The following is a 16,147-nucleotide window of genomic DNA, read 5'->3' on the forward strand; positions in this document are numbered from 1 at the left end:
TCTTCCAACCAGGATTTATGGAAGCCTGGGATTATTTTTTTTTAAGTTACGGGAATTTCACAACCCTACCTTCTATAAGTCAGTAACTATGGTCTTCTGTCTATGACTAACATTATACCCTCAACTGTTTCTACACCGCTCTGTTTTTTTAGGTTCTTGTTCATCCTACTAGGGCCTCTTGGGAAAGGGCCACAGTACCATGAGATTGGCCGATCCATCGCAACACTAATGACAGACGAGGTAAGACAGCCTCTCCGATAATGAACATAGCTGTTGGGCATGACTGAATTAACATGTCAATTCATGACTGAATTTATTCTTGTTCTTCGTTCCAAGGTTTTCCATGATGTTGCCTACAAAGCGAAGGACCGCAATGATCTGATTGCTGGAATCGATGAGTTCCTGGACCAAGTTACTGTCCTGCCACCAGGGGAGTGGGATCCTTCTATACGAATAGAGCCACCAAAAAATGTGCCGTCTCAGGTAAGTTGAAGCCTTTTCTTTAACAAGTCTGTCACCAGCAGACATACAAATCACAGCATTTTTCTTTCATTCAGCAACAAAAAAATGAAAGAAATAACAGATAAGTGTTCTTTGAATAACAGGAGAAGAGGAGGATTGCAGCACAGACCGGCACAGACCTAGGTGATGAAGAGGAGCACGAGGGACATGGTGGTCCAGAGCTGCAGCGGACAGGACGGTAGGTGAGGCGGGGCAGCCTGGTGCTCAGAGAGTGTGAGCGTATGTGGTCGTGGTTGTGTATTAAGAAATAACGATAGATTCAAAGTAACCAGGTTTTTCACCTATTTTTTTTGAACAACATCTACGGATCCTTGGACAGAGGACAGGATGCCATTGCATGCAGTTCATTTTAGGTGTGAACGAAAGTCATGCAATGGTTGCCATACGCTCTCAGAATAAAGGTACGATTAGGGTACAGTATTGTTCCATGGGGTACAAAAGATCAAAATACACATAATGTACTTACAGAGGTACACATATGATCTCACATGGTACTGTCCGGTACCTTTAAGGGTATATGTGAAGACAATCTAGTATAATGGTACATTTGTGTACACAACATTTTGAATGGAAAGGTATAATTATTGGAGGTGTGGCTTAGTGGGGGAGTGGCTTTCAGTTAGTTCTTTTTGCCACCCGTGAGGGGAAAATTTGCCTATAGTCTGTTAATTCAAGTTTGAGCATGGCCTATAAGGGTACAATTATGTACCTATAACTAATAGTACAATTGATGTACCTTATAGTGTACAACTATAGTGACAAGCGTTTGTACCAATTTAAGTACAATTTGCAACCTCAGAGTGTAGCAACCTATTGATGGGTTCCCAAATGCCTGGTCTATATTCTTCCGCATGAGCTCATGCGAAGTCATCCTCATTACTCTCTCTACAGTATTTCATGCTCATTAAGTAGTGTGAGGAGTACATAAAGTTTTTAAAAAATTGTATAGAAAGGCTCCAACTGCAAAATCCACACTTCACCACAAGACAGCAGATTACTTATGCGGTTGGATGTGGATTTGAAATGCAGGCAGTTGTAAGGAGGTTAGTTTCAATGTGAGCATCACAAGAGATTAAATGAATGACCATTATATAAAATAAAATCATTTTACCTGTGCTGGTATTAGATATACAGTAGGTGTTCTGTGTCTTAGTTGATAGAGCATGGAGCTTGCAAAACCAGGATGGTGGGTTTCGACTCCTGCTGGAGCCACCTAAACGTGTACGCACACAATAATATTAGTCATTTTGGATGAAAGCGTCTGCTAAATGGCTTATGTTATCATTATGTTTACAGATTATTTGGTGGTCTCTTGATGGACATCAAACGCAAGGCGCCCCACTACCTGTCCGACTACACAGACGGTCTCAGCCTGCAGTGCTTGGCCTCCTTCCTCTTCCTGTACTGTGCTTGCATGTCACCTGTCATCACGTTCGGCGGTTTACTGGGAGAGGCAACAGAAGGACGCATAGTAAGACACCATGGGTTTCATCCCAAATGGCTTCCTCTATTCCTTACATAGTGCACTACTTTTGTGACCTGGTCAAAAGTAATGCACTATATAGGGAATAGCATTCCATTTGGGATGCAACCCATCCCGATCAAGTACACAGTAATAGAATAATAAACGGCTTAGACTTTTATTGAGAGATTTCTCTTGCTCATAAATGTTATCTACGCTGTAAAACCAATTCTGTCTGCTCAAACATTTTGAGGAAACCAATTACCTAAAAAAAAATCAGTTAAGAAGATTAAATAGCTGAAGTGAGCAGTACTTCCTCCATATAAGTAACACAAATGCATTTTTTTGTTTATTGTTGTAAAGGTATACTTAAATTCAACGCCCCCACATGGGCATATCAGTCCTGCAAGTAGGGTTGCAAAATTCCACAAGCTTTCCCAAGTATTTTTTCAGGTATCTTCCAACCAGGTGTTCTGGAAAACCCTGGGACATTTAGCAGAATTTTGCAACCCTAACTGTAAATCACATTCTGTTGGCTTGCAAAGTGATGTTTAATTCCTATTGGAACCTAGCCAGCATTAGGCTATCCAACAGTTTACATTTGTATTCATCCGTAACCAGCATTCAGAATGACTGCCAGGGTCAAAAGCCATTTAAACTGGAACAACCATTTCAGTAACGGGATGTAAACATTCAATGATCGGATAAGATTCTAAAATATATTCGTGTAGCTAAACATTTAATCAATCAATCACTCAAGGTACATGCAAAAATGCAGATGTTAAAAACAATTGCATTAAAATCAACCTGCAAAAGCGCATGCTGGGATTAAAAAAAAAATGATGTTATACGTTTTTTTAAATATGTAGTTGGTGTGACTTCTCATTTAGATTTGAGTCAGTACCACATTAACATTTTAAGTAATACTGACTTCATTGAGTTTGAGTACAACTTACTAGAAGTATTTGAGTTAAAAATGCCTTGGGGTTTACAGTGTATGTTTCTTTGTGTCCCGCAGAGTGCAATTGAATCGCTGTTTGGCGCCTCAATGACAGGAATAGCTTATTCCCTCTTTGCTGGTCAGCCACTCACCATATTGGGCAGCACAGGGCCTGTGCTGGTGTTTGAGAAGATATTGTACAAATTCTGCAAGTAAGTTTGTTGACAATAGTATAGTTGTATTGTTATATATAGTTATAATTACATATACAGTAGTATAACGCTATGGGCCCACATGATTAATAATCTCTATGTATTGTCTATAGCACTCAGGCCATTTCTGTACTCACATCTCTGTGTTGTGGAAAATTCGATCCAAAGATTAAAGCAGAGATATAATATAATATAATGATATCATAGAAACATTTTTAATACAAGGAGCTGGAAGGGAGATCCCACCTCTGATTTCACAGGGAAGAACTCAAATAATAAATGGTTACATGCCCCTTATATAGTGGGAGGTGACAATACAATCATATTGTTACCCAACAGCTCTTTCAATACAAGCAACAGTCCTGGAACACAATGGCTTTGTGTTAACGTGCAGACATACCAGGAGTCTGTGAAAGGCATGACATCACAGTCCAACACATAACATATCCCTTGAGAAGTTACAACAGCTCACCCCAAATTCTGCCACCACATCTGATAATGTGCGATTTGATTTCGTGATGATCATCCGTCCCTATAACAATAGTTAAGGTCACATACTGATGGCGGATGACCGGATGTCATATACAGTACTGCCACAGTACATTGATCATTTGTTTTAATGTTCTATACGGCTTTAAATAGTATTAAAATACCATTGTGGTAATGACAACCTCAGATCCCATATCCTGCAGATACATCAGAGAGGATGTTAAAACCTCATATGTTGTCATATAATATACGAAATGTTAGTGCTGCAGTGTCAGTGATTTTTCTTCCGGTGCTGTGCATGAACTGTACTGTGAAGGATCTATGTGTTTTTTAATTGAGCTCCCCTTTTTGGGACTTCCTGAATAAAAAAGATTTACAAATATAAAATAAAAGGGATGTTTTGCACTCTGTCCTCAGGGAGTATGGATTATCCTACCTCTCACTGAGAACCTGTATAGGGCTGTGGACAGCATTCCTCTGTCTGCTCCTGGTGGCCACAGATGCCAGCTCCCTGGTCTGTTACATCACACGATTCACAGAGGAGGCCTTCGCCTCGCTCATCTGCATCATCTTCATCTACGAGGCCATGGAGAAGCTCATCCACCTGGGGGAACACTACCCCATCAACATGAACAACAACCTGGACAAACTCACACGATACTCGTAAGTGTGCACACACTCCATTGAATCAAATCAAATCAACATTTATTGATCGCGTACACAGGTTTGCAGGTGTTATAGCAGGTGCAGCGAAAATGCTTGTGGTACTAACTCCAACAGTGCAATAGAACAAGTACAACTTTTTTTTTGTACAATTTTTTTAAGAAAAATGAAATAAAAAATTGACAGAACGGGTCCAATTAATAATCCTGAGAAGATACTGTATATTAGAGTGAGCATGTGTCAGAAGCAGAATATAAATACGTGGTGTGTATAGACAGTATATCATTTGGATATAAATTGGTATGTACAGTAGTAGGTATATTAGGATGGGCTATGTCGAGAATACAGTATAAATACACCGTGAGAAAACAACAGTATATAAACAGAATATTAGGTGACCAGCGTTCAATGACTCTCTATATACAGTACATGGCACATTAGTCTCAAACTGCAGGGCAGATTCCCAGGTGGCTAGGGATGGCCTGAAGATAGAAGCTGTTATTGTGGTTATTCAGTCTCTCTTTGATGCATCTGTACCACCTCTTTCTGCTAGAAGGTAGAGTGAACAGACCGTCTCGGTTCGCTGAGGTCCTTGATCATCTTCTTGGCTTCTTAAACTGCATTTTAATCCAGAACTAGGCATAATCTGTGTCAAGCAAACCGTCCCTTAGAGTTCAGAATGACAGCAACATCTTAACTTGTGTTTGAAAGAAGTCCTGCATAGCATTTGAGATGATCGTGATCGGTAAGGGATTTGATGGTGAAGTGTTCTGTTGTTTCCATAGGTGTTCATGTGTTGAACCTCCGGATCCCAGTAATGCCACCCTACGGTACTGGGAGCAGAACAACATTACTGCTTCGGAGATCTATTGGGAGGCACTTGAGGTCAAGGTAGTGTATGAGAGGGTGTGGCATAATTTGTTGATAGGATCAAGCTAAATTAGGAAGATGATGGATACTGTAAATATAGAACAAATGGTTAGTCTTGTGGTTTTTCCAGGTTTTGTCACATGTTGAGGATAAACGTTTTACTCTACACACAAAAGGAAATGTTGTATTGTATTTTTGATTAAGCAGCACACCCCCAGCATGATGGTAGAGACCAAAAAAGAGCACATTTAGGTTGTTCCACACAAAGTGGCAGGCTCTCCCAGATGGAGCTGGCCCAGTGCAGGGGATTAAGGACATGTGGGCTGGATTACTCTGGATTACCCCATGACAAATCATGAAAACACATTTTTAGTATTAATTTAACTTTTTTGTGGACAAGCATGCTCTTATCCCAGCAGAACCCTGGGGTCAATTCCATTTAAATGTAGAAGGTTCCAATTCCAATTCCCTTAAATGCTCTGAGAATTTTTTTAAAATTGTAATTTCAGTTAATTCAAATCAAATCAAATTGTATTGGTCACATACACATATTTAGCAGATGTTATTGCGGAGATGTCCCGGAGGGCAGGAAGTGTGCCCCCGGTGATGTGTTGAATATGTCCATAAACACTCCAACCAGCTGGTTTGCGCATGCCCTGAGGACGTGGCTGGGCATGCCGTCTGGGACGGGTTAACACGCTTAAATGTCTCTCACTTCGGCCACGGAGAACGAGAGCCCACAGTCCTTGGGAGCGATCTGCGTCGGTGACACTGTTATCCTCAAAGCGGGCAAAGAAGGTGGTTAGCTTGTCTGGGAGCAAGATGTTGGTGTCCGCGACTTGGCTGGTTTTCCCTTTGTAATCCGTGATTGTCTGTAGACCCTGCCACATACGTCTCATGTCTGAGCCATTGAATTGCGACTCCACTTTATCTCTGTACTGATGTTTTGCCTGTTTGATTGCCTAACGGAGGGAATAACTACACTGTTTGTATTCAACCATATTCCCAGTCACCTTGCCATGATTAAATAGAATGGTTCGAGCTTTCAGTTTTTCGCGGGAATGCTGTCATCTAGCCAAGGTTTGGGTAGGTTTTAATAGTCACATTTGGAACAACATCCCCTATACACTCAGTCCCCTTGTCCGTGTAAATTGACTGATTTGAAATGGAATTGACCCCAACCCTGTAATACAGGATGTTTTGAATGACCACCTGTTATTGCAGGACTGCATAAAGAGGCGAGGGGAGTTTGTGGGCACCGCCTGTGGCCCTCATGGACCCTACATTCCAGATGTTCTCTTCTGGTCTGTCGTTCTCTTCTTCTCCACTGTCTTCATGTCGGCATTCCTCAAAGAGTTCAAGTTCAGCCGTTACTTCCCCACCAAGGTAAGGCAGCAGACCCAGTTCCTGCTGTAATCCCACTCATTTGTAACTGTTATGTGTTTGTCGACTGCAGACAGGGTTTCTGTCATGCTCCTGAGTTTTATGGTGCAGTGGAGCACTCCAGTGGTCATATGAGAATACTGTCGGAGTTTCTAATGGAGAAGTGTCCGCCTCCACCACTTCCTTTGGATTCTATTATGGTTTCAGGCAGCACTTTTTCTCCCGTTGTCTGAGCACAGAACCCCCGTTTTTTCTTCAAGCCAAATGTGTGGCCCATGTGAGAATTGAATCAACAACCAAGGTGCTCCGTGTTTGATTTACCTGTGCAATCTGTGATTAACATAGTAGTTTGATGTTGAACAATAATATAGATTATTCCCCCGTGCTAAAACCAGACAGTTGACATGCACCCCTCTCTTGCACAGTTGAGAGCTGTCATCAGTGACTTTGCTGTGTTCATCACCATCTTTACCATGGTCCTGGTGGACTATGTCTTAGGGGTCCCGTCTCCAAAACTAAAAGTCCCCAGTGTGTTTAAGGTAAGGTAGATAACAAGATATTACCATGTGATTCCACATTCTTAACTCAAGATACTCTACACTATGGACAGTCGCCATGCTATGTCGATGCAATATTTACCAAGAACCTAAATCCTTGCAGCCGACCAGAGATGACCGTGGTTGGTTGATCAGCCCGTTAGGCGGAAACCCTTGGTGGACCACCTTAGTGACAGTGATCCCTGCTCTGCTCTGCACCATCCTCATCTTCATGGACCAGCAGATCACCGCGGTCATCATCAACAGGAAGGAGCACAAACTAAAGGTACTGTAGACCAGTGCTTCCCAAAGTCGGCCCTTGCCCGAGCACCACACAGCTGATTCAAATAACCAAACTCATTATCCAGCTTTGATTATTTGAATCAGCTGTGTAGTGCTAGGGCCAAACACCAAAAGGTGCACCCCAAGATCGAGTTTGGGAAACCGTGCAGTAGGCTACAGTAATGGGGAGGCTCAGATCATCTGGGAGGCTTTGTATACCATAGCTGTTGACATGGATTAAAGACGCCCCCTTCAGAAGTCTTTTTTTTTAAATCATCGCAGAGTAGTCAACATTTTGACAATGGAGCACTTCTGTAAACATCATTTCTTGAAACATTCCATTTGAAAATGTTGCCATTCCTAAGTAGTGAGTAGTGCATTCTCAGTTGTGCTGTATTATCTATCAATTCCCACAGAAAGGCTGTGGGTACCATCTGGATCTGTTTGTGGTGGGCATCATGCTGGGGGTGTGCTCCATCATGGGGCTGCCCTGGTTCGTGGCTGCCACCGTGCTCTCCATCTCCCACGTCAACAGTCTGAAGCTGGAGTCGGAGTGCTCGGCCCCCGGGGAACAGCCCAAATTCCTGGGCATCCGGGAGCAGCGCTTCACCGGCCTCATGATCTTCTTGCTCATGGGCTGCTCCGTCTTCATGACCTCTGTGCTCAAGGTCAGATAGCTTCTCTGAGCTCATATTGTTTTGGCCCTAGCCTCCGGGCTGTCCAAAGGCTTTTCCTATCACAGTGTAATTCAGAAAGTATTCAGACTCCTTCATGTTTCCACATGTTGTTACGTTACAGACTTATTCTAAGATTGATTAAATCCTTTCCCCCCCTCATCAATCTATGGATGGGGAGCGTCGCTGCACAGCTATTTTCAGGTCTCTCCAGAGATTAGGTTTAAGTCCGGGCTCTGGCGGGGCCCCTCAAGGACATTCAGAAACTTGTCCTGAAACCACTCCTGCATTGTCTTGGCTGTGTGCTTAGGGTCGTTGTCCTGTTGGAAGGTGAACCTTTGCCCCAGTCTGAGGTCCTAAGCACTCTTGAGAAGGTTTTCATCAAGGATCTCTCTGTACTTTGCTCCGTTCAGCTTTCTCTCGATCCTGACTATTCTCCCAGTCCCTCCCTCTGAAAAACATACCCACAGCATGATGCTGACACCACCATGCTTCTCCATAGGGATGGTGCCAGGTTTCCTCCAGACGTGACGCTTGGCATTCAGGCAAAAGAGTTCAATCTTGGTTTCATCAGACCAGAGAATCTTGTTTCTCATGGTCTGAGAGTCCTTTAGGTGCCTTTTGGCAAACTCCAAGCGGGCTGTCATGTGCCTTTTACTGAGGAGTGGCTTCCGTCTGGCCATTCTACCATAAAGGCCTGATTGGTGGAGTGCTGCAGAGACGGTTGTCCTTCTGGAAGGTTCTCCTATCTTCACAGAGGAACTCTTGAGCTCTGTCAGAGTGACCATTGGGTTCTTGGTCACATCCCTGACCAAGGCCTTTCTCACCCGATTGCTCAGTTTGACTGGACGCGAGCCATAGGAAGAGTCTTGGTGGTTCCACTATTTTCTTGGAGACCTTCAATGCTGCGGAAATTTGTTGATACCTTTCCCCAGATTTGTGTCGAGACACAATCCTGTCTCTGAGCTCTACAGATAATTCCTTTAACCTCATGGCTTAGTTTTTGCTTTGATATGTACTGTCAACTGTGGGACCTTATGTAGACGGGTGTGTGCTTTTCCAAATCATGTCCAATCAATTGAATTTACCACAGGTGGACTCCAATCAAGTTGTGGAAACATCTCAAGTATGATCAATGGAAACAGGATGCGCCTGAGCTCAATTTCATATCTCATAGCAAAGGGTCTGAATACTTATGTAAATAAGGTATTTCTGTTTTTTATTTTTAATCATTTGCAAACATTTTTAAAAACCTATTTTCACTTTGTCTTTCTACGGTATTGTGTGTAGATTGACGAGGAAAACAAAATTAATAAATTTTAGAATAAGGCTATAATGTCTTAAAATGTGGAAAAAGTCAATGGGTCTGAATACTTTCCGAATGCAATAGAAGTATCACTGTCTTGCTCAAGTTGTATTTATTTTGCACCCAGATTATAAGTCTGCAGTGCCTCAAAATGAACAGATAATTTATACCATTATGTTTTATGTGGTTCAATCCCACATATTCGACTGTTTCCCGTCTTTACTGATGCTTGTATAACTGAATCATAATATGATTGCTCTCGTCCCTTCAGTATATTCCCATGCCTGTCTTGTATGGAGTATTCCTGTACATGGGAGCATCTTCGCTCAGAGGGATACAGGTAAGATGTCACGAAGCACACTCAGATAAAGTTCATGTACACTCTCAGTCAAAATATGCTTGTAAAGGCTAAGTTCTAACACACTTGGCTAACATCTAAAGGTAAGTTCAAAAAGACCATCTTGAGAAAATGCAGACTTATCACAACACAGTTGGCCTGAATTGAATGCTCCTGAGGTTATCATGTAAAGCCTTTGTTCTATTGCTCATCAGTTCTTTGACCGTCTGAAGCTGTTTGGCATGCCAGCCAAGCACCAGCCAGACTTCATCTACCTGAGATACGTTCCCCTGAGGAAGGTCCACCTCTTCACCATCATCCAGCTCAGCTGCCTGGTCATGCTCTGGGTCATCAAGACCTCCAATTATGCCATCGTCTTCCCCATGATGGTTCGCAAATGCCTTTCTCCTAGCTTTCTCCCTGGGTCATAGGTTACATGTAGATTTATTTGGCCACATTGTAGTTTAACACAATTAGCACCACTATGAGATGTACAGTATAGCCATTGGCTTAAGTTTTACATTAGAATGCGTCCTGTCCAGTGGGTGTACTTGTGCGTCAAGCTGCATAGATGCACACCAGAAACAGGCTCCTGCCCTATGGGCCGTTCAGGCTGGGACAAGGATTATTTACTTAGATAATTTTGTCTGAGTGTCATAGGTTGCACCTCCGTCACTCGGTCACGTCATGCCATTGTTTTTGAACGTTCTCAAGCCATCTATCATCCCTCTAAAGTGGTGATAAACTCAGCTATTCTGGACGGAGAATAACTACTGTTTCGTCGAAATGACACTATAGTGCATGGAAATAGAATGACATTGATAAAGTAGAGACATATTTTGTAGGAAACAACTTTGTCAGCATTATCATGTTGTCAAATTATCTTTAGACAGATGGCAGTGCTGTCATTAGCTAGCAAAATTTGTCATAAATAGCTAGCAATGATAATATTAGCTAGCTAAAATCCGGTGCCCCCCCCTCAATTTTAGCTAGCTAGCTAATGTTAAACGGCATCTAAAGTAAATTTGGTGACATCAAAATGATGACAAAATGGTTTCCTACTAATTATTTGCCCCTTTTGAATGGCATTCTATTTCCCAGCCACCGTAATGCACTTTTGTTTAAATGTTCATCAGCGCTCCATGATGATGCATTAAGTAGATGCATTAAGTAGAATGCTCAGTTATGCATCCGTCCAATACGAACGTTCAAAACTATATTTTGACGAAACATGCAATCCGTGAATAGTAAGTTAAGTAGTAAGTGTGTTTGTGTTCCTTGCAGGTGTTGGCTCTGGTGTTTATTAGGAAGCTGATGGATTGCTTCTTCACCAAGAGAGAGATGAGCTGGCTGGATGATCTCATGCCAGAGAGTAAGAAGAAGAAATTGAAGGAAGCCGAAGAAGAGGTATGAAAATAGCATCTACATAACAAAGCTAGAGTTTGAGACTATAAGGTTCTATCTGTAAAAAGATGATTCTGAGATAATTGGCTTTAAAGTTCCAGACTCTCATTAGTTTGAATGGTGCCAGTGATTTTTATCTTGTATTCTTTTGAAGTAACAACATGAATTTGGTTATTTAGAGTATCAAATCAAATGTATTTATAAAGCCCGTTTTACATCAGCTGATGTCACAAAGTGCTATACAGAAATCCAGCCTAAAACCCCAAACAGCAAGCAATGCAGATGTAGAAGCACGGTGGCTAGGAAAAACTCCCTAGAAAAGGCAGGAATCTAGGAAGAGACCTAGAGAGGAACCAGGCTGTGAGGAGTGGCCAGCCCTCATCTGGCTGTGCCGGGTGGAGATTATAACAGTTCATGGCCAAGATGTTAAAATGTTCATAGATGACCAGCAGGGTCAAATAATAATAATCACAGTGGTTGTAGAGGGTGCAACAGGTCAGCACCTCAGGAGTAAATGTCAGGTGGCTTTTCATAGCCGATCATTCAGAGTTAGAGACAGCAGGTGTGGTAGGACGAGAGGGTCGAAAACAGCAGGTCCGGGACAAGGTAGCACGTCCGGTGAACAGGTCAGGGTTCTGTAGCCGCAGGCAGAACATTTGAAACTGGAGCAGCAGCACGACCAGGTGGACTGGGGACAGCAAGGAGTCATCAGGCCAGGTAGTCCTAATGCATGGTCCTAGGGCTCAGGTCCTCAGAGGGAAGAGAGAGAGAATTAGAGGGAGCATACTTAAATTCACACAGGACACCGGATAAGACGGGAGAAATACTCCAGATATAACAGACTGACCCTAGCCCCCGACACATAAGCTATTGCAGTATAAATACTGGAGGCTGAGACAGGAGGGGTCGGGAGACACTGTGGCCCCGTCCGACTATACCCCCGGACAGGGCCAACCAGGCAGGATATAACTCCACGCACTTTGCCAAAGCACAGCCCCCACACCACTAGAGGGATATCTTCAACCACCAACTTACTACCCTGAGATAAGTCCAGCAAGGCCTTAGAGAACATTGAACAGAACAAGGCTATGTCAATAACTCAAAATAATGTTCATTTTTACTGTAGATATGTAACTTTTATTGTAATGATTTATCTCTGCATGTGTTTTAACCAATTAATTATATATAGTACTGTCACTATAGTTTCACAACTTCCTGTTGATTATCATATTCTTCAGGAGGAGGAGCAAAGCATGTTGGGAGAGGAAGAGGGAGTAGTGGAATTACCATTAGAAGGATATCAAAAGTAAGTCAGGCCGTTATGATGACATTATATCTCCCTTTTTAAACTGTAAAAAGACTTCAAGCTTCATTGGTAGTCAAATAGTTGACTGTTTGTTGTGTATTATAATTTCAACGATTATGTTTTGTTTTTTAGGAGTGAATCCGTACTCAACATCACAGATGAAATGTCTAAAGGCTCTTTTGGAAACACGTGGAATGTCAACTCTGACAACTCAAAATGGTATTGCATTGCCTCAAGCATGTTTCCCCAAAATCAGCACATTGGGGTTTTTCATTTAAAACGTATCTTTGTTTCTCTTCTGTCAGTTTGTATAAAAATGTGTCTTAATTTAAGATATGTGCCTGCAACTCAAACTTTCTTGCACATTTGCCCATGGCATCAATCCTTGTGAAAATATGAAGTTTGTTGAGAATATCTCAAGTTAGGATACCTCCTATACTGAATAGATACCGTGTCATAACCATTACAGTGGAAACGGATGACAATGTACCATTGAATTCATAAAATGCCTCTTATTGACCCAAGTTCCATGCTCATAGAGAATTTTCAGGATATTGATATGTCATGGCTATTGTATATGAACGAAATTGCAGATTCACCGTTCGGTTGAAACTAGATGCTACTTATTCACTGTAGAAAGGCGTTGTCTCTCCACTTTAGAACTGATGAATTTTCTTGACTGTATTTTCCCATTCCATCTCTGTCATAAACTCTCTTTTGTCCTCTAAGATGCTGAACCCCTCAAAGGTAAGAGTCTGATCCCCGTGCCCGTTTGAGCATCCTTACTCCATTTGGTGACCATCACTTTTTGGAATAAAAATAATTATGTTTATCTTTGCATGATATGAGGCAGGATTATACAATGTCTTATTCCTCAATTTACCATCAGGTTGAAATTAGATGCTGCTTATTTTGCATCTTTCAAATTGTCATGTTATGCATTTTCGAGTTCATGAACACTGGGAGAGCACAGCTCTTTGAAACTCTTTGATGACTGCCAATGTTAGGCAAAGGTAAATATTATGGATGCTAAATCCGTTACCTGTTCACTGCTTGGAATATAAACCCAGCGTATTACAGACAGTGACAAATGAATGTGCTCAGTCTAAAGTGACATGACTGAGAAAGCAAGGATGTAAAGTGCATGTAGGAGCCATCTCTGACAACATGATGCTGCTGTGCCAATCAGGCTCTGCTAGCATGACAGTCATCCCTCTACCCAATCTACTATGCTTCAGCCAATGGCCGTGACGGGCAGTTCGGCAAGGAGCACGACAGCGTACTAGCTGCAGGCTCCCATTACGCAACAGCTGGAGAGTGTAATTATATTAGTACATCTCTCTTGTGAAAACTGCTCTTTCATGAACATTGTCTGAGATTCTGATCCCATTATACTTCTCAGCTGCCTGAACATACAGTGCAACTCTGTATGGGATGGGATTACCATGCGATTTACTAAAGCACATCAATATGGTGTTAATGTTCATGTTAAAGCCCCTCCCTACTAAAACATCAGTTGATGATACATTTGGGGACACAGATTAAGCCTAATCCTGGACAAAAAAATGATTCATAATGGAGAATGTCCATTGTTGGAGCCGGACAGCTGATAGTTATAAGCTACGTTCTGAAATTGTATACTTGAAAGCACTAACAGCCAGTGTTGATACCCACAGCTTATCCAAGAACAGTGGAAGGAAACAAAAGAAGAGGAGAAATATGCAGAAGGGCTGCTTCGCAAGGGAGACAAGTCTATGACGTTTCCCCCTTCACTGTGTTGAAAACCAATCAAAATTGTGTGCCACAGTTTACCATTCCTTTACATTCGTCTTGTAAATCTTTGTGTGTTCAAAAGCGTTAGTGTTTATAGTTTATGCGTCGGAAGCTGCTTCTTTGTTTTGATTTGTTTTTGTGTTTTAAATGTCAAGTAATACCCGCGTGATATAGGAGAGGTACGTTTGACTGTATGTGAAAGCAACAGAATGTTTCTTGTCGAGGATGTACCTGTCACATTGAGAAACTGTTTTTCAACTTGTGTTTGTTTTTTAATTTGTTGAATGTATTTTGTATGTTTTTGTATTTTTTTCAATATCATAATATGACAGTTGTTTTGAAATTGCTAAATTATCCAACCAGATAAACAATCGATTAAAAAAGTGTGTACAATACTGCAGTTAAAGACTACTGTGCATCAGTATATACAATTGAGTTCATATATCTACAATATATGCAAAGTATAAATGTACTGTATGCGTACAACATTAATTAATCCACTTTTGTGAAATATACAGCATCTGATGAACCTTTTACTGCAGTGGGCTCAATCAGGGTCACTTGGAGTGTTTCTTGGTCGTCTTAAACAAATCTACTTTGAAACAAAAGTATACACCTCACATGATGGTTATGGGTTTAAACATTTTTTATTACCTTTTAAGTGTGCATCCCGGCATAAAAAACAACAACATTTCACCTATGGGGCCACTAGGTCGTTTGACTGCAGGAATTGGCTACTTTCATTGGCAAATAAAAATCTACAGTATCTGTGTTTAAAACATTCAATGCATTATGAGTTTAGCTATTTGCAATAGTCTTTAAGTTTAGAATATTTTCCAATTGTGTTACTACCAGTAAAGAGATTAGCTGAAAATAGCATTTTTATATTATTTATTGTTGGCAATTTATTCTTGTACAAAGAGCAAACATTGCATTGAGCATTTGATTAGTAAAACACCTGACTTGCGTTGTAGAATACTGTTATGCATATCAATAGATAGTATTGAAACAATGTTCAAGAAGAAAATAAAATCCTGGCATTTATTTTAAATCATAATATTTGTTGCCAAAGTTGAAATAGTTGCAGTTATTGCAGTATATCAATATTTTCAACCTGCAAAGTTAATGCTTGTTTGTTCTTTTTTTATTTGAGTTGTTTGTAATGGGGGCATTGTGCCCAGGAATGATTGTCCACTCAGTAACTAAATGTGAAGCTGAACTGATACTTGAAGGTGGGTTCTAAAGGGCAACATACATGGGCTATAAAAACAAATGCAATAGCACTTCTTCTAGAAGGGGAACATTTATAGGAGCTATATTTGTTGTTATAAAGATTATTAAACTAGATTTCCTTTGTACAATACCAACAACGAATTTGTTCACATCTAATTTTCTAAACCTATTTATCTATAACACCTTTTGCTTCATTTTAAATGATCAGTATCTGCAAAATATTTTGAAATCTCTTGTTGAGCATTTCTACTCTGCTACTACTACTCGTGTTACTAATTGTACTTAGCTCTGAATAAATGTGTTTGAAAAGTCACTCATATCAAAGTCACATTTAATCCTAGTAAAAATTCCCTGTCTTAGGTCAGTTAGGATCACCACTTTATTTTAAGAATGTGAAATGTCAGAATAATAGTAGAGAGAATGATTTGTTTCAGCTTTTATTTCTTTCATCACATTCCCAGTGGGTCAGAAGTTTACATACACTCAATTAGTATTTGGTAGCATTGCCTTTAAATTGTTGAACTTGGGTCAAACGTTTCAGCTAGCCTTCCACAAGCTTCCCACAATAAGTTGGATGAAATTTGGCCCATTCCTCCTGACAGAGCTGGAGTAACTGAGTCAGATTTGTAGGCCTCCTTGCTCACACACGCATTGCTCGCACAGTTCTTCCCACTCATTTTCTATAGGATTGAGGTCAGGGCTTTGTGATGGCCACTCCAATACCTTGACTTTGTTGTTCTTAAGCCATTTTGCCA

The 16,147-nt window shown here is 41.1% G+C and overlaps 1 protein-coding gene across 5 annotated transcripts in view; it reads left to right on the forward strand.

Annotated features, from left to right (window-relative positions):
- The window catches only part of LOC124042573 (sodium-driven chloride bicarbonate exchanger-like), a 58,289-nt gene extending 42,584 nt beyond the window's left edge, over positions 1-15,705 (forward strand). For 2 of the 5 annotated variants that reach the window (XM_046360702.1, XM_046360701.1), the window contains exons 9-24: positions 153-240; positions 337-483; positions 606-700; positions 1,819-1,993; positions 3,003-3,136; positions 4,043-4,288; positions 5,074-5,179; positions 6,383-6,544; positions 6,967-7,080; positions 7,202-7,363; positions 7,776-8,027; positions 9,611-9,679; positions 9,892-10,065; positions 10,961-11,083; positions 12,319-12,386; positions 12,519-15,705. In XM_046360702.1, the coding sequence (XP_046216658.1) occupies positions 153-240; positions 337-483; positions 606-700; positions 1,819-1,993; positions 3,003-3,136; positions 4,043-4,288; positions 5,074-5,179; positions 6,383-6,544; positions 6,967-7,080; positions 7,202-7,363; positions 7,776-8,027; positions 9,611-9,679; positions 9,892-10,065; positions 10,961-11,083; positions 12,319-12,386; positions 12,519-12,777 (2,374 nt within the window). In that variant the 3' untranslated portion in view covers positions 12,778-15,705. The remainder of the gene's footprint in view (positions 1-152; positions 241-336; positions 484-605; positions 701-1,818; positions 1,994-3,002; positions 3,137-4,042; positions 4,289-5,073; positions 5,180-6,382; positions 6,545-6,966; positions 7,081-7,201; positions 7,364-7,775; positions 8,028-9,610; positions 9,680-9,891; positions 10,066-10,960; positions 11,084-12,318; positions 12,387-12,518) is intronic. The other 3 variants (XM_046360704.1, XR_006840185.1, XM_046360703.1) reach the window with 3 other exon arrangements.
- Positions 15,706-16,147: the final 442 nt, after the last annotated feature.

Source organism: Oncorhynchus gorbuscha, linkage group LG01 (assembly GCF_021184085.1).
Source record: "Oncorhynchus gorbuscha isolate QuinsamMale2020 ecotype Even-year linkage group LG01, OgorEven_v1.0, whole genome shotgun sequence".
Classification (NCBI taxonomy): domain Eukaryota; kingdom Metazoa; phylum Chordata; class Actinopteri; order Salmoniformes; family Salmonidae; genus Oncorhynchus; species Oncorhynchus gorbuscha.